The following is an 18,641-nucleotide window of genomic DNA, read 5'->3' as shown; positions in this document are numbered from 1 at the left end:
ACTTAGGGTTACTTTCGTTCCCATGGCCTCTTGAAAGCTCTTCCAAAAGCGCGAGACGAACCTTGGGTCTCTGTCAGACAGGATGCTCACTGGTACTCCATGAAGTCTTACAATATTTTCCATGTACAGTGTAGCTAATTTGCCCAGATTGTAGTTCATACGGACGGGTAGGAAGTGTGCAGATTTTGTAAGTCTATCTACAATTACCCATATTCCGTCCTGACCTTGCCTTGACTTTGGTAATCCTACCACAAAGTCCATGGAGATATGGTCTCACTTCCACTCAGGTATCTCCAACGGTTGCAATAATCCTCCGGGTAGCTGGTGCTCTGCTTTGACCTGTTGACAAACCTGACACTTAGAGACGAATACTGCCACATCTCTTTTCATTCCGTTCCACCAAAAATTCCTCTTAAGGTCTCTGTACATTTTTGTACTGCCTGAATGGACTGAAAACTTGGACTTGTGTGCTTTTGATAATATTTCTTGGCGGAGGTTATCGCTGTCTGGTACCCACAGTCGTCCTTTCATCCAAACGACTCCCTTGTCATCACTTTGTAGATCTTGAGACTTCCCGTTTTCGACTTGTTCCTTAAGTTTCTTTAGTTCAGGGTCTCGATCCTGGTTTATCTTGACGGTCTCTTGCAGACATGGCCGAGCGGAGAGTGAAGCCAGAGTGATCTTGTTTCCACTTTTCCGACTCAGAGCATCGGCCACTTGGTTTGCTTTACCTGGGTGGTAACTTATAGTCAAGTCGTAATCTTTCAATAGTTCGATCCACCGCCTTTGCCTCATGTTAAGTTCTTTCTGGGTGAACAGGTACTTGAGACTCTGGTGATCTGTGAAAATTTCGCACTTGGCACCATAGAGATAGTGCCTCCAAATTTTTAAGGCAAAGACAACTGCTGCTAGCTCCAGATCGTGCGTAGGATAATTCTGCTCGTGCGGTTTCAACTGCCTTGATGCGTAGGCGATCACTCTTCCCTCTTGCATGAGTACGCATCCCAGACCTTCCTTAGAAGCGTCACTGTAGATGGTGAATTCCTTGTCTTCAGTGGGTAAGGCTAGTACTGGCGTGGATGCGAGCTTTTCTTTTAATGTCTGAAAACTTTTCTCGCAACCTTCGTCCCAGATGAACTTGGAATTCTTCTGAGTGAGTCTAGTCAGTGGTATGGCGATTGAAGAGAACCCTTCAACGAACTTTGTGTAATAACCTGCTAGTCCAAGGAAGCTTCTGATGTCGGTGGCGTTCTTAGGTTTTGGCCACTCTGTAATTGCTTTCCACTTTCTTGGGATCCATTGATACTCCTGCTTCAGAGATTATGTGTCCCAAAAAGGATACACTCTTAAGCCAGAACTCACATTTCTTAAACTTAGCATATAGCTCTTTCTCCCTCAGTGTCTGTAGTGCAAGGCGGATGTGCTCTTCATGTTCTTCCTCGTTGGGCGAATAAATGAGGATGTCATAAATAAATACCACTACCAGAAATGGTTTGAACACTCTGTTCATTAGGTCCATAAAGGCTGCAGGCGCATTGGTCAACCCAAAAGGCATCACTGTGAACTCATAATGCCCATATCTTGTCCGAAAAGCTGTTTTGGAGATATCTTCAGCCATGACCTTCAGTTGGTGGTATCAAGTCCTCAGATCCAATTTAGAAAAGACTGCGGCTCCCTTGAGCTGGTCAAATAGATCGTCTATTCTCGGAAGAGGGTACTTGTTCTTGATATTGATCTTGTTCAGTTCCCTATAGTCGATGCACAATCTCATACTCCCATCTTTCTTCTTCACAAAGAGTACTGGCGCTCCCCATGGGGACACACTAGGTCGAATTTGCTTTTTGTCCAGCAATTCTTGGAGTTGCTCTTTTAGCTCCTTGAGTTCAGCTGGCGCCATCCTGTAAGGTGCTTTAGAGATTGGTGCTGCACCAGGAACCATATTAATTTCGAACTCAACTTCGCGGTCCGGAACTGTCCCTGGGAGTTCTTCTGGGAAAACATCCGGGAACTCACATACTATTGGGATGTCTTCTATCCTCATTTCGACTTCTCCTTGCACTTCATTGACCATTGCTAGGTAGATATCGTCTCCGGATTTCATGGCCTTCCATGCCTGGGAAGCGGAAAGGAGTGATTTTCGTTCCTTGGATTTACCATGATACACGATCTCTGCCTGATTTGGGGTTCGGAGCTTAACTCTTTTCCCTTTACAGTCCACTATGGCATTATTACTGGCTAACCATTCTATCCCTAGAATGATGTCGAAATCGACCATAACCAATTGTATTAAGTCGGCACTGAAAGTCTGATTAGCGATACCGATCTTATAATCCTTGTGAATTTCATGAGTTTCTATAGTCTTACTCGTAGGTGTGGCTATCCGAAAAGGTTCAGTTAGAGATTCGGGCTTAAGTCCTACTTTCTTAGCAAATCTCATAGACACAAAAGAGTGTGTAGCACCACAGTCAAACAATGCATAGGCAGGTACTTTTTGAAGTAAGATGGTACCTGATACGACTTCATTGGCGTCGTCCGCCTCTTCCTGATTCATAGCGAATACCCTGGCATTAGGCTTATTCTCATTTGGTTTGTTGGGGTTAGCTCCCACCTTGGACCCAGTTCCTTTGTTGGGCCCGGCTGCTTGATTGGCGGCAGTAGGACATTCTGCGATTCGGTGCCCTGATTTTCCACATCCGAAGCACACACCACTAGCTCTTCGGCACTCCTCTGTGTGTCTGAAATTGCATGTTGGACACGGCTTGAGTCCTTGGTGGTTTGCCGTGGAGGGTTGCCCTGGAGAAGGTCCGCCTGATTGATTGGGCTTCCTGAACTTTTGTCCACCCTGTGAAGACTGACCAGTAAGAGGGCGCTTGTTCTTATATTCCCCCTCTCTTCGGCGAATGTCGGTTTCAGCTCGAATAGCTGCGACCATAAGATCTGCAAAATTGGCGGGCTGATAAACTGCTAAGGCCGACTGGATTCGACTGTTCAATCCTCTCTTAAATCGGTGCAGCTTCAAAACTTCGTCCGCCATGATTGCCGGAGCATACGACCCAAGGGCATTAAACTGAGATGTGTATTCCACTACGGACATATCTGGAGCTTGAGTGAGATTTTCAAATTCACTCAACTTCTGCAATCTGACTTCCGCTGGGTAGTATTGTTTCGGAAATGTCTCTCGGAAGTTCTGCCATGTGACTGGCCCGGTAGCGATCATGGCTGGTGAGACTGCTTCCCACCACTTAGCTGCTCTGTCCTCTAAGAAAGGCACAACCACATCTACTTTGAGTGCCTCGGGGACTTCCAATAGTCGCAGTTGAGTCTCGACGATCTTTAGCCAACTCTGGCCAATTTCAGGATCGGCATCCCCTCTGAAAGTCGGACACCTGTTCTTACGAAGGGATTCGTAATGGAATTTTATTCCATTCGGTGGTGTTGGTGGAGGTGGTTGATTGGCGTTCGGATTTCCCAATCCTTGCAGTGTTGTCGCCACTATGGTGGCTATGGCCATAAGATCGGCTTGGCTTAGAATGATGGCAGGCGGGGGTCCATTCTCCTGTCGATCCTCCTGCCTGTTTTCCTGTCTATTTTCTTGCCTGTTTTTGCGATCGGTATTAGCGTAACGCGGGTTGCGGTTCTGTCTTGGGGGTCTGCCAGCCATTTCCTACAATCACAAGATCTAAGAATTTGTACTGGCAGGATTCATGCAATAAATTGCGTAGAAGTAAATTGAAATCAATGGAACAAATAAAATATTTTATTGATTTCTCAAACAGAAAAAATAATAAGTGAACATGACCAATCTAGATAAAATAAAAATGTACTGAACAAAAGAAAATGTAGCAACAACGGAAAGAAACTACTAAAAATATGGTCCACTAAACGTTCTAATCTGCTATCTCGCCATTTCCCATTGCCACATCAGGTGGGGCTTCTTCCTCCTCGGGGTCTTCAGGCATCTCTGGGTCTAAGAAATCTGCCAGCTGCATCTGAAGACTATGATTTTCCGATTCCAACTCAGCAATCTGTTCCCTGTGGGTCAGAATCTTTCATATCGCGTCATTCAATTCATTTCTTGCATGTATACCATTTGCCTTATTTTTCTCGAGGAGCTCTTTTTTCTTCATATTACCTTTGTCCACTTCCTTGGATAGCCTTTGATTACTCTCAGACAACTTCATCAGCATCCCCCATGACTCATCAATCCTCTTCTTGTCCTTTAGTCGTGCTTCAGTTAACTCCACGGTGCGCCTATCCATTTCTTCCCTGGCCCGCTTGGCTTGACCCATTGCTATGGTTAACGAGTCTCGAAGCTCGGAATTTTGCTCCTTAGTGAGCTCGAACATTTGGAAGACTTCGTCAATACTTTTCTCGGCTGCCTCTAGTTTGGTAATCAGATTTTCCACTTGCTGCCTCCTCTCGAGATTACTAGCTCTCAGCCTCTTGATAGTTGCATCCTGGTTCATGAGGGCCAATTCTTTTAAACGTATAGCAGCCTGAGCGCGCGTGCGAGGTCGGTGATTATCCAGTTGGGTCGTCTCCCTAAGAGTAATCGGGGTCACTTTCTTACGAGCGGTGACACGGAATCGAGCCATTTCCTGAAACAATAAAGAAAAGAAATGCTCAGAATATCAAAAATAGGATAAAATAAATATCAAGAACTAATAGAGCAGGGTATCGAAATATATATGCATTTTTCGAAAAAATTTCCGAAAATAGGAGGTTAAAGATGGCGGGTTGACTCGATGATTCGGCCGAGTTGATTCGCCGGAGTACGGTCGGAGCACAGGCGTATGTCGGCGACGGGGTAAGGGTTACGGAACCGGTGACGGCATGGCCAGAATCGGTCGAAAAACTGCCTAATTTGGCCGAAACTCGCTCAAAATCGGTCAACTCCCTTGAAATTGGGCGTTTTTGATTTCTTGATCTGATCCCAAAATTTATTGTTGGGAAAAGTTACCCATGGATCGTAGGTTGTTTGGGTAAAATTAATTGAAAATCGGAATAAGATTGATAGGGTAATTGGACAAAATGATTTTCGGGTTAGGGTTCATACGCCAAATTCGTAGATCTGAAATTCCCGTTTCATCCGAACGCGAAATATGAAATTGTTTGAGGGCTTTTGTTCGTCTTATCGAGACGGTTCTAGATCTGGTCTCCGATAAAAGAAACACTACTGGAAGCGGCCGGAATCGGCGAAAAACGCGGCGGCGCAGGTAGGGGCTGTTTGGCCGAAAGTTTTTTTTTTTTTTCGAAATTTGATTTTTTTTTTTTGAAACTCGATTTTTTTCCCACTCGGATTATGAACCTGGCGGCTCTGATACCAACTGTAACGCCCAGATTTGACGACTGTCCTCACTGTATCAAGACGAGTCTTTTCAGCGTGCTTATGTCCTCACTCACACGCACCCTGGGAAACTTCCCAGGAGATCACCCATCCCAAAATTGCCCCAAGTCAAGCACGCTTAACTTTGGAGTTCTTATGTGATGAGCTACCGAAAAGAAGATGCATCTTCGTGATATGAGTAGTACAAATCAAATCTTTTAAGCCCTCTTCAACTGTACAGTCCATTACATTGAACAGTCTCGGAATCCCTCTCATTCCCGTGTGGGTCGGTTCATTCATGTTCCCTCCACCCAGAAGCCTGCCAGGAGCCGCTCATTGTCCGTGCAACTGATGGCACCGGCGATCACCCCCCGCCCTCTTCGGCCCCGGCCTCACATGCCCACCAGCTTCCGCTTGGTTCGTCCCCGAACCACACCGTACTAAGAGAGGTCGGCTCTGATACCACTAAAATGTCACGCCCCGAGACCGGGGTTGGTCGACACCGGCGTTGTTCATCAATCACACAATCGAAAAACAACCAGCCTCGTAGCACAGTATAAACCGAAACCAGTTTATTTCATAAATTCGCAAAAAAAAAAACAACCATTGTCTTTACAACCGACAAATGAAATAACTAAAACGACAGAGTTTATAATGCGAAAACGAAAAAAAATAACTTGAACTAAATTCCTTTAGTGTTCACCATCCCCAAAACTGTTCGGACTCTTCCTCCTCGAGTTCTTCTTCGGGCTTATCTGGGAAGGTTGTAAGGGGGGTGAGTATTTGGGGAATACTCAGCAAGTGGGGGAATATCGAGCACAATAAAACAACATGCATAAATTTCAAAAGAAAACACATACTGGCACAATAATGTTCACATGCATAACCTTTACCAAGCACTGCGATTTATCTACCTTCTATGGTTTACTGACGTCAGTCCCTAATTTTTACTCCTCTAAGGGGGCGAGGCCGTATAGCGGTTATGTCCCCCACCGCGTAAGGATACGTCATAGTTGGGATTCCCATCTATATACGGTTGACTCATCACAGTGCTAAAAACGTATGACAATGCAAGAACGGGATAGAAGAAAGATTGTACTCGATTCTCAAATTTTCTTTCAAAATTTCGAAAAGAAAAATCCCATATGCATAACCTAAATTCTAAACATTAAAAATAGCCCACTTACCTTAAACTTCTTGAAGAAAAACGTGAAAACCACGGTGGCTGGACTGCGGCAGCGCTTCGCTGTGCTCGAAAAATCTTAAGAAAACTAGAGGGGGTTTCGAAAATATGGTGAGATATGAGGTGTGAAATTTTGAGTCAGGTGGCCCTCCTATTTATAGGGGTTGGCTGCTATCATGATCAAGAATTTTAGTGTGTTTGAATTATAAATCAAATCTTCATCTAATCTCTGTGATTTTCGAAATCTACACCCTCTTCCTTATGAAATTTTCGAAATTTGTATAATATGTGTACCGAAAATTTCGAATTCTAGGGATTTTATTCTCTCTTACTTGATTTTTATCCCGGTATCTCAATATCAATTAAACTCTTGGATTTTTCTCCTACTCAAATTTTAAATAATATACACGATATTAATATTCACTCAATCTTGGTACAATCTTGAAAAAATCTCACATCTTAAAATCAAATAAATTATGGTATCCAAGATATACTACCCTGATAACATGATAACTCAAAATTTTGGGTTTTACAAAAAAGGCAACGAGATTAATAAACATTATGCAGTCCAGCAATTATACAAGACAAAAAATTTTGTGAGATAGTCTCATGATCAATTTTGTGAGATATATCTCCTATTTGAGTTATATGTGAAAAAATATTATTTTTTATGTCAAAAGTATTAGTTATTATTGTAAATATGAGTATGACTGATTCATCTAATGTGTCAATATCCGTGATACCGTCTCATTGTAAACATAGTAATAATATAAAAGCCAATTACATATGACCACAAGCAATTAATCTTGTAAAAAAGTATTATAATGGGCCATAGAATGAGTACGATAAAGGAGAGTTGGTCTAATTTTCTTCGATTCAAAAAAGAACTCCTAGACAAATTTTTGAAACACTTTCTTTATTCTTTCCGCCAACATTATGAGCTATATATACTTTGGATGTAGCAAGCACTCTTGTGATAAATAAATATATGTTATAAAAATATTTGGGATAATAATGAATTTCATTTGTTCCACTAACTTATCTTATTTTACATTTTTATCCATTAACTTATGCTAAACTTTGGTCTTGATTTATTAATTTTTAAATTATAACTATTTTGACCAAATTGCTAACATAATACATACCGTACACACCAACATTTTTCGAAGCCAGCGTCGATAATTTTTGGTTTTACGTCAGCACTGCAACAAAATAGGAGTAAAAGACAAAAAAAAAAAAAATTCAAGTTATTACACCAAAACTAACTTTGAGTATTTAGTGAATCAAAACCTAAAATGAAATGATATAGTGGACCAAAAAATTATTTTCTCAAACCTCTGTCCATGTTGATTTTTTTTTTTTTTTTGTGAGAACGCATTTTCCCACTAATATATGTTCATACATCGACTAAACCTCATACCTATATATCTACGATATTATTCTTGGATTGGCTGATTTACTACAAAAAATTTCAAATTCTTTGATTTGATTGGATGAACAAAATTAACGATAATTTCAAATCAACTTCAAATAAAATCATGCATTTTCAAGAGTAATTATAGTGGATTTCAAATGACATGCATATCTCAAACCCTACTCGCCACAACAAATCTATCAATTCAAGCCCAACTTGAATGTTAGAAACCGGCCGCATTGCCTCGATTCGTCTGTTTGCCACTATCCTCAAGAGTGGAATTAGGAACTTTTGCAAGTTTAGCGATCGAGTTTTTTTTTAGCTAATGAATAAAAAAACATAAAACACGTATCTTCTTATCTATTTATTTAAGGGCATAGTACATAAATATATATAACATTTGCAAGTTGGTTGCATGGTTGAAACAGAAAATAACATATAAATGTGCAAAAATCACGAGTTCGTTTAATAGATTTGACTTAGGTGACAGCACTTCGTCCACATAAATATTTCAGAAAACATATAACATTAATCTCAGGACTCCTAAATCGATCGATTTTGGCTGGTCGAGATATTGCACGATGATACTTAAGTTCTCAGTGATGTTGGGGATCTGGTCCTTCAGGTGCCTCTCTACGTACACCTGCCATCACCCGCCGGCCGTTCATTTGCTTCGACTTTCCGAATTTAAACTTCATTTCGAGCAATATTTTCCTGCTATCGATTCCTTTTCCCATTTTTTCAACCTCTCCATCGCTCACAGCCATTAGAATACCTGAATTTGAAAAGATTATGAAAACAAAAAATATCAATACAGAGATTGATCTTGCGGAGCATGAAGCAGCCATTTTATGGATGATTTGCTTAGAATATTATGTAGTTTAAGTATACATTTAAGTACCACATAGGCCATGATTTATATAGTGATGACAAATACATGCAAAATTGTTGGCGGCGTATGGGGTTCATTACATTCCAATAAATTAATTATTGTCTGTTTATTACAAATGGAATTGCTTTACTTCCCTACTCTCTCTGGTTTAATTCCTACATGATTTTGTGCTTCAATACTCATAAAATTGGGATTACGAGTTGTTGTCTAGTCATCTTTTTGTTTATTTGTAAGGGTGTATACGTATCTAGGACTAAAATCTTAACTAGACATGGATAAAGGACTTGGTCGGACAAATCAAAAGATTTGGTGGTAATGGGGCCGACGACGGTTTTTTAATGGGATAAGATTTAGTATATTTCGAGGTATAAAAGCTAGATCTTAAAAAAAATAATAATAATAATTAAATAATAAAAAATTTTGTCGCCTTATCCAGTTGTGGCTATGCTCATAAATGATTTTTTGTTTCAGCGAGAGCAGTGATGGAGCCAGAAATATGGCTATGCCTAGTTAAAATTTTAAGTTTTACAATATTTTATATTTTAAATTGATCTACCCGGATTAATATCATATTATTATAAAATTATACAAAATTTACATATAAATTTTTTTTAAAAAAATGGGCTACCCGGGCTTATACTTGCAGGCGGCTTCGCCGCTGGCGAGGAGGGAAAAGAGTATTTACATCGTCCTAAATATAAGATGTAATGTCATATAAACTATAAACTATCGAGGATCTGAATGAATTTTAAATTTGGATCAAAGAATTTAGTTTCATCTTTCCTTTTATATTTTTTAATCCAATATATATACATACAACTATATGTATATTATATAAATGTAATACATGATAAATTTTTAAAAATATTTGACATTGTATCCAACTATGTATTATTTCAAACCAAATGCTTTTCAAATGAGTTAAGGTCAACATTATCATATTTTTTCAAATTTATGTTACACTCATCCAAATGCAATATGTAACTTGAATATTTACACACACACATATAATCAGTATATAACTAGCTTATTTTTATATATACATATATACAGGTCTCACAGGCCGTATTTTGTGAGACAGATATCTTATTTAGGTCATCAATGAAAAACTATTACTTTTTATGCTAAGAGTATTATTTTTTATTATGAATATCGATAGTGTTGACCCGTCTCACAGATAAAGATTCGTGAGACCGTCTCACAAGAGACTACTCGATATATACTAACATTGTATCCATATTATATCATCATCATAATTATTTATAAAATAAAATAAGGCAAGTCCCCGCCCATTATCGACTAAGTTCGTCCTAATCAATTACGACAAATTAAACAAAACATAGAGGTACACTTTCTGCACATTTATTATATTGGCATTGGCATTGTTATTTGGTATATATAATAATGGAGTTATTATATATTAGGCCGTCGTTAGCATTAATTAGTCTCGAATCGCCACGTCAAATTTGACCGCCAGACAATATTTAAATCTCCGATATATTTTATAGTTCAAAGAAAACGGCCTTTTGTGTTCTTGTTTGGGCACAACTGTATCAACACCACACAGCTGGCTCCTAACCAGATACTGATCCAACAGGTGTGTGTCTACAATAATTTTTTTAAAAAAATATTATTATGTTTGCCATTAATTACATAAAACAAAAATATCAATGTTGTCTCATACACGCATAGAATAATATAGTACACAAATAAATTACTTAAATAATAATAAATAAGAGATAATTATGCATATATATAAATACTTACGCGATGACTCAAGACAATAATCACTAAAAAAAACTAGAGCAACAAAACGAAATCTCCAATAAGATGTCTCCAATAACTAAATCTACACAGTTTTAAGAGTAGATCTCTTGTGAGACGGTCTCACGAATCTTTATCTGTGAGACGGGTCAACTCTACCGATATTTACAATAAAAACTAATACTCTTAGCATAAAAAATAATATTTTTTCATGGATGAACCAAATAAGAGATCCGTATAACAAAATTCGACCTGTGAGACCGTCTCACACAAGTTTTTGCCCAGTTTTAAATAATCGTATTCTTCAAACAGCGGCACTACGAGATTTAATCTTTATCTCTGAGAATATTTCTCTCTCTCTCTTTGCTCTCTTGTTTATCCCGTAGCATATGATCCTTATATTTATATGCATGTTTTTCACTAGACTTGTTTTCTTGATTAGATGCATACAAATCATTGTTAAATTGAGTTTATAACGAAATAAACACTTTTAACCATATCAAATTAAATCTAGAGTCAATCTTTACAAAATTCTAGAAAGCCAAAACTCTTAATCAATTATTTAACAAAATTTTATCAATAATAAAAAAAGATAATTTTAAAAAATAAATTAAATCTTAAAACCCAATAATTATTTTCCTTTCAATCCTAAAATTCATAATTTATTTCCACCCAAAAAATGTCTCATAAAATATTTGAAAATTCTGTTACTTAACAAAGAATTCAATTAGAATCTATTTAATCTGTCTCAATATTGAAACTGTCACCGGATGGAAGGGGTAAAGCAAATCATCAGTTAGTGGAGATGGAGGCCTAATCACAATTTTGTCTGATAAAAAAAAAAAAAAACAAATCTTAAATTTCAAATTTGTCAACGTTGTAACTAACTGATTTAATTTTACACGTCATATTTTGTCACATTCATGTAGGTCTGAGCACACCAATTACTTTAATGTATGTTTTCACCATTTGCTAGATATCATAACTTCAAATTTTGCAGCGAAATAAAGTTCAAGAGGAAAAATACGACGAATCTTATGGGCCGTCACTATCATTTAGCAGGTTTACTCGACCTTATCCTTATACACTACCCAAAGTATTAATCTAGTGGTTATAAAAAGATCACGCATGTTTTTTCACGTTACTCGATACATACATTGCCATCTCATGGGAAAAAAGAGCCAATCTAATAGTATATTAAAGCGGTAATTAATTTATCTGATTCGGTTAAAATGCTATAGAAGCACTCTGATTGAATTGTAATAAGAGTTGTAAATTAAAATGTATAATAATGTGCACAAAACCTCACGTAAGACCATTTCACTGATTAATTTTGTGAGATAGATCTTCAATCTGATCTGAGTCATGAAAATGTATTTTATTTTATTTTAAAATTATTAATTTTCATTTTAATTATCGATCAGATTGACCATTCTCATCGAAATAAATCATCGAAATCGTTTCATAAGAGAGTTACTCAATAAGTAACGTGAGGGTTAATTTGAAGCAAGAAATAATTTTTTTGAATTATCCAATACATATGGGCGTAAATTTTTTTTTTTTATTAATTTAGTGAAAGCCGCTAATCAGAGAATCCCGCTTTCCGACAAGCCACTAATATACTAATATGGTTTCTTATTATTTGTTTAATTAAAGTTGAATTCCTTTTGTAATGACATGTCAACGGGGAAATATGGAGAGATGACATGAAACTAATAATTAATTATTAATGGTGGAATTCCAATCCATTATTTTCTATCACCTTTGAACATTTTTTTTTGGTTGTGGTGCTGCATGATCTGATCCCGATGTAACTGTGTATCTATCTATACGTAGTTGGAATCGAGTTAAACTTATCGAATGTTTTTTAAGTATTTGTAAAAATTATTTTCTTCAATTTGAAAATTAGCCATCTGATTATTTTCATCCAGAAAAAGCCAAATAATTGTGTATGATGTTGCATGGTTTTCTAGCATATATGTGGTAATATTCGATCACCGGATATGCAAATGTATTTTAGGGATGGAAAGAACGTAATTCGGAACGTCGACTACATGTCGAAAAGTAGTACAAAAATCTTGATACGATGCTCCATTGTGTGTCAATCGTGTTTGAAATGATGGTGTGGATCAGGTCCTCCAGGGCTCACTCTTTCGGGCCATTCGTTGTAACGATGAGGATTCTCCTTTTCCCTTCCAAACTGAACCTCCAGTGATCGTCTTGCCACAGTTATATGCTTAACGGGACGAGCTCCTACTACTGCAGATGAAATCAAGAACCAAATCATGAGGCACGTCGAAAAGCTCAGACCAGACATTGTAATTTTTCTAACCTGTCTTAATTTAGGTGATGTAAATTACGTTAGCCGGCCCATTAATTTATACAGCTTCTTGATCTAAATAGTGATCAAAGCACACGGATTCAAAACCAAACAATTGTTTGTCTTTTATCAAAGCGTGCGTTTCTACATTTGTGAAACGACCTTATTTGCCGTTGAAAAAGAGCAAATTAATTACTCATTACCAGCCAGTGATGTTCGAGGATGAGGTGTCCGTCCATTAAGCCAGAAATGCAGTGTTATAAAGATACCATCATCTGGCGAGAGACCACGAAATCTAAATTAACTTTTCTTGCTGATGATCATAAGAACAAATTAAACGATCAAATTTACAGCAAGATGAGATCAAGTTTCGAATAGATGCTAACTGGTGTAGAAAAGAAACTCGTTGGATAGACGGCGTCTGTTTATCGATTAGGTTTTACGTGTAATTTCCATTCATGATCAGCAAAACAAATCGGCTTTCACCAAAAAATCCTGAAAAGTTAAACAAAACTGCTCAGCAGCTTTGATTTATATTATCGTACGTTTGCATAATATTTTGTGTTGCCGACGTATCAGGTGCTAAAAGCACCAACTTGAGTGAAAAAGTAGTAAAAATCTAGCTTTTAAAAATACAACGGTTAGGAGTGCTAAATTTGACAATCCGTTATAATCTCCTAAACATATACAACGCCAAAACAAAATAAAATTTACAAAAACTACTGGAAATTGAATGATAAACTTAAAAAATGATTTATCTATATAATAAACTTTAAGAGTTTACAAAATATTACCATATAACAAAAGAATGTTGAAATCTAGAATGAGAAATATGAAAATTGCTTGAACTACGACCAAAAATACTTTAGTGAATTGCCAACATTTGTGCGAGATGTTTGTTGTATCCTTTCCATTATGCCTATGCCCTTCTTTTCTCTCAGATGATCTAGCGGTTTCCATTACTCTTTTTATGATCTACGATTTTTATTATCTGCACGTCATTTGATATATTCAAACCAATTTTGAATTAATTATTGGGTTTCCTCATCTGATCTGCTTCCTCTATTTTTCTTCTTGGGTTTGATTAAATCTTGGGCCTGTCCAAATTTAACCCAAACAAATGCCCTTCGCAGGGATTGGCCTATATCGACCCATTTATTTCGTATTTGCAACAGTTTGGCCTAAAGTTACCTTTATGAGTCGGCCCCTTGTTATGGGTCGTAGAATATATACAACACATTCCCCTTTTATATTTCAAATGACAAGTGTTTTCTCACCTTCATCGCTACAAAAGTTGTATCTATCTCTTTCCTCGCATAAGCTCTTATTGCTCAACACCCAAATAGATCCAAAGTTCTCCCACACAGCTTCTCTTTGCTGCATCCGTCCCCTAAGACAATACCATATATGGTTCAAGGCTCTTCTCCGTCGCGCCACCCTGGTTCGAATTTCACGAGTGTCTCATCCCTGTAAGTCGTCGTCTCTATTTTGCCCTCGTTATCTGCCAAAATGGCCACAAGACCAACTCTTTTCTCAATAAAACCTATCTTCTTTCTTTACTAACTTATTCATTTTCTTCCCTCACACTTGGAAAGTATGACTTCAAATACTTGCCATTAATGCATCTTTTATGTGGTTAGTCATTTAGACTTAATAACCAATATGCATTATCTTCCAACTCCTTATGTACTTTGAATGACCTTTTCCAATTAGGAGACTATTTCCCCAACTCTCTGTCCTTTTCTGCCAAAGATAGTATAGTCTTCCACACAATTTCCCCTTCCTTTTCTCCCAAAGATAGTATAGTCTTCCACACAATTTCCCTTTCGTGGAACTTTTCTTCTTAACTCTCTTGTTGTATATCATTGTTATTTTATGCTTTTGTAACAGTAAAGCATTGTCTGCTTGGATTCTCAGCTCATCACTTCCTCTAAGTGCATGATCATCATCTCACTGTAATGTTCATGAGAAACCTTTTTTTTTTACTTTTTCCACTCGCATTGATGACACCATAATTTCCAATGACAGCACTGCATCATGGTCAAAGATAAGGGAAAATGAGCTTACCTCACTTGTAGTCATTTTAGATGTTTGTTTCTGATAATAGCATTGGTCAATCCCTATGATTCTCTTTCATCTTCTTCTGTAATATTTTTATCAAAACTTCGTTTGATGCTTCGGCGTGTCCATTGGATTGTGGGTAATGATAGGACGAGTTTATCAACTTTATTCCATAATCTTCTGCGAACTCCCTTATTTCAGAATCCGTGAACATAGTGCCCTGATCTGTGATTAGTGACTCCAGTATCCCGAATCTATGAATGATATTTTTCTTCCCAAAGTTAATGATATCACCTTGTTCCACTTTATTCAAATGTATTGCTTCTACCCACTTGGTAAGAAAAAATCCGTGGTACAAGAATAAATGAGTGGCCTTTAGATGATTCTAGGTAAGCTTTTCTTATTAAATCCATGGCCCAACTCTTGAATGGCCATGGTTTGACCATGCTTTGAACCTCATCAGTTGGAACTATTCCCATGATTTTGACAGGGCTGACATCCTTTTGGCATATTTGATGCAATATCTTGATCAACCATATCTTTTTCTTTCTCGACTGTTGTGATCCAAAAACTCCCTCATGAACTGGTTTCACGATCTCTAACACTTTTGGAAAACCTATGTACCTTAGGAGTAATCCATTGAGCCATTTCTTGTACATATCCCATTCTACTAAGATATAGTTAAGAGATCTCATTTTTAGGCCAAAGGAAATGTCTCTCCCAGGAGATTTCAGTATCTATTTTATATCATCTCTTCAGTTATCTGCTATGTTTAGATCTAACTTAACTACGTCTACCTGAATACCTCTTTGGAGAATTGAGAGGTGGTTCTTTTCTGAATCAGAATTAGTCGGTATGTAATTTATAGAGACATTTTCAACCTAGAAGATTATGTGCTAACTCATTTGCTTCTCAATTTTCCTACTTTGGTACATGCACCAGTTACACTCCTTCAAAATCATCTAATAATTTGGGAGGCGGCGGTGTAGTATGGTGCCAAATATAAGAAAGTACATTTGAACTGTATGGACAGTTGTTTCAAAACCAATTGTAAGTCCTCTGTTATCAACTATTTTTTTGTTCCTAAATATTTCAAAATATCTAGCCCAATGACCAATGCCACATACTCAGCTTGATTGTTGGTGCATGAAAAAACCTAAATTAAAAAATAGAGTGGTTTTCATACTTTTTGGAGAGGTGATAACAATACTAGCTCTGGCTACTGCTTCTGTACTTGATCCATTGAATTTTAGTTCCCATGGTTGGACTCTCACTTCGCAAACTGAAAATCCAACATGCTCTTCAATAAACTCATCAAGTGAAGCATGATCAGCCAAAAGATCAGCGATAACTTGGTCTTTCATTGACTTTTGGGGATAATAGATCAATATAAACTCTGTCAGTGCTAAGTACCACTTCCAATTCTACCATAGAGAATATGCCCATTGAGTATATATTTAGTCAAATCAGTTTTAGCCACAACAAATAAATTGGATTTAATCAAATAATTTCTTAACTTAGTAATGCATAATACAAGATCAAGAATAATTTTTCAATCACATAATATCTTACTTATACAAGAATGAGGAATCTACTAAGTAGTAAATATCATGCTCATAACCCTCTTGATTATTTTGCACTAACAAGCACCCAATTGACTCATGAGCCGTAGCCACATATAATTTACGAGACATTCCATACTTTAGAGGCATAAGAACCGAAGGCTTAGGTTGATATTACTTGATTATTTCAAATGCTTACCATTTGAACTCATTTGTTTCTTTTAGCTTCAACAACTGCGAAAACTCTTAGATTTTTCCTGCATGTTAAGAAATAAAACGTCGCTGGTAGTTCACTCGCCCGAGAAAACTCCGTTATCGGGATTATATAAACATCTTTGGGAGTTGCACAGTTCAGATCTCGAAAATCAAAGCATAATCTGATCTTGCCATTATTTTTCATGACAGACACACTATTCGAAAGCCAATCAGTATATTTGATTGGCTTTATGAACTTGAATTTTAACATTTTCTCGACTTCCTCTTTCACTTTCAACTCAACTTGTTTTGACATGAGACGAGAATGTTGTTTAAATAGTTTGAATTACTTTTTGATTGAGTGTCGATGTCGACCTACCCCTATCTAACCTTGGCATGTCATAATAATCATATACAAAACAATCTTTGTACTCCCTCAATAAGCTGACAAAATCTTGTTTCATCCCATCTTCTAGTAACATACTTATATACAACTTTAGGATCTTTAGTCTCCCCCAAGTTGATTTCTTCTGACGGTTCTTTGCCTTATGCTGGTCATTTTTTATTTGAGATGGCACCATTAATATACCATCAACTTGTAGTTCATGCTCTTCATATTATTCCTCTTGGACAACCTCAATTCCATGGGTATCTCGTGCTTCGTCTTCTTCGAATTTGTTCAGTACTTGTTGCACATGTAGCTTCCACATAGAGGCTGCAACTACCTCTTTTTCCCTTTGGTTCAACTCAATCATCAAGTTCCTCAATCAATGACTGAATTATCAGCCTATGCGGCATGATAACAATTGGCTTGTGGATAATTTCCAACAGCAAGCTTGGATTTGGTGTTTGCATGCACATTGAACTATCTCTCTTACTTTTGATACGAGGCTTAATAGGACCAAAATCTTTATTGTAGTATCTAGATTCAACTACACTTGTACTGCCTTGAAAACATAATGCATTGGCTTCCACGATCTCCACATCATTTCCTTTCCATCCAATGGTCTTGGTGGTTTATTTTGTAAACACAACAACAAAAACTTCTGTTGGGATTATGTCTTCTTCACTTTTTCCCAAACTTCTTAACATCCTCGCCGACAAGAAATTCATTGCTGAGCCTTTTTCGATTAGCACCCCGAACACTAGTTTGCTATTCACATGGGCCTTGATATATATTGGTATTATGTGCTTAGTCATAATGTCAGTTGGTTTCTCAAGAATCACTTTCTTAGGCTTGTTTGGGTGATCTTCTCTTATGATAAACCCTTAACCACCTTCACGAAGTTTGCTGCCATTATTTACCTCTTGAATTGATACTTCAGGTGCTGACTCCCCCTCACTCTTCTTCAATAAGCTTGAACGTTTCCGATAGTAGCACCACCCTTGTGGCACTGTCTACTGAGATGTGAAACTTTCTTACATAAAAATTCGAAGTTTTTCTGTCCTGATTGTTTCTTTATTCAATAAATCGTCGTCTTCATCCATCAGTTTATCTTAAGTAGCCGACCTACCCAACTTGGATCCACTCATCACTTTAGCAACTTCTTCTCTTTTCTTGGCAGAATTTTCTTTTAGAATTCTTTTCTTTCTGGTCCTATTGAGTGGTTTAGAGAAATTTCTGTATTGGGACACTCTTCAAGCTTCGCTAAACTCATTTCTAGAAGAGAGGCCGAAACTGGTCCTTGCTACCTGACCCTTAACAAACTTTCTTAAAGGAACTTGGTTCACATTTTGATAACTACAATGGTCAACTGACTTCTTCTTGCCTTCCGCTCGTTGTGATTCTCTTTCGGACAAGTTTCTGTTATCCAAATATATTTGGTGCGCTGACTTCTATCTGAACAATGGATTTATGTATACTGGTCTCTTATGAAAATGTTGGTTCCTCAGCCTGAAGGCCGCAAATTCACCAACATTTCTG

At 37.5% G+C, this 18,641-nt stretch overlaps 1 protein-coding gene across 1 annotated transcript; it reads right to left on the bottom strand.

The window, feature by feature from the left end:
* Positions 1 to 273: 273 nt before the first annotated feature.
* Positions 274 to 3,661, bottom strand: LOC142537801 (uncharacterized). Its single transcript, XM_075643293.1, has 3 exons — positions 1,802 to 3,661; positions 1,122 to 1,308; positions 274 to 839 (listed from the first exon to the last, which is right to left on the bottom strand). The coding sequence occupies exons 1-3, from the start codon at positions 3,659 to 3,661 to the stop codon at positions 274 to 276; spliced, it is 2,613 nt and encodes an 870-aa protein (XP_075499408.1).
* Between the last annotated feature and the right edge of the window lie 14,980 nt (positions 3,662 to 18,641).

This window comes from Primulina tabacum, chromosome 2, assembly GCF_025594145.1.
Source record: "Primulina tabacum isolate GXHZ01 chromosome 2, ASM2559414v2, whole genome shotgun sequence".
In the NCBI taxonomy this organism is placed as follows: domain Eukaryota; kingdom Viridiplantae; phylum Streptophyta; class Magnoliopsida; order Lamiales; family Gesneriaceae; genus Primulina; species Primulina tabacum.
The sequence above is the reverse complement of the archived record's forward strand: the minus strand, read 5'-3'. Positions and strand labels throughout refer to the sequence as shown.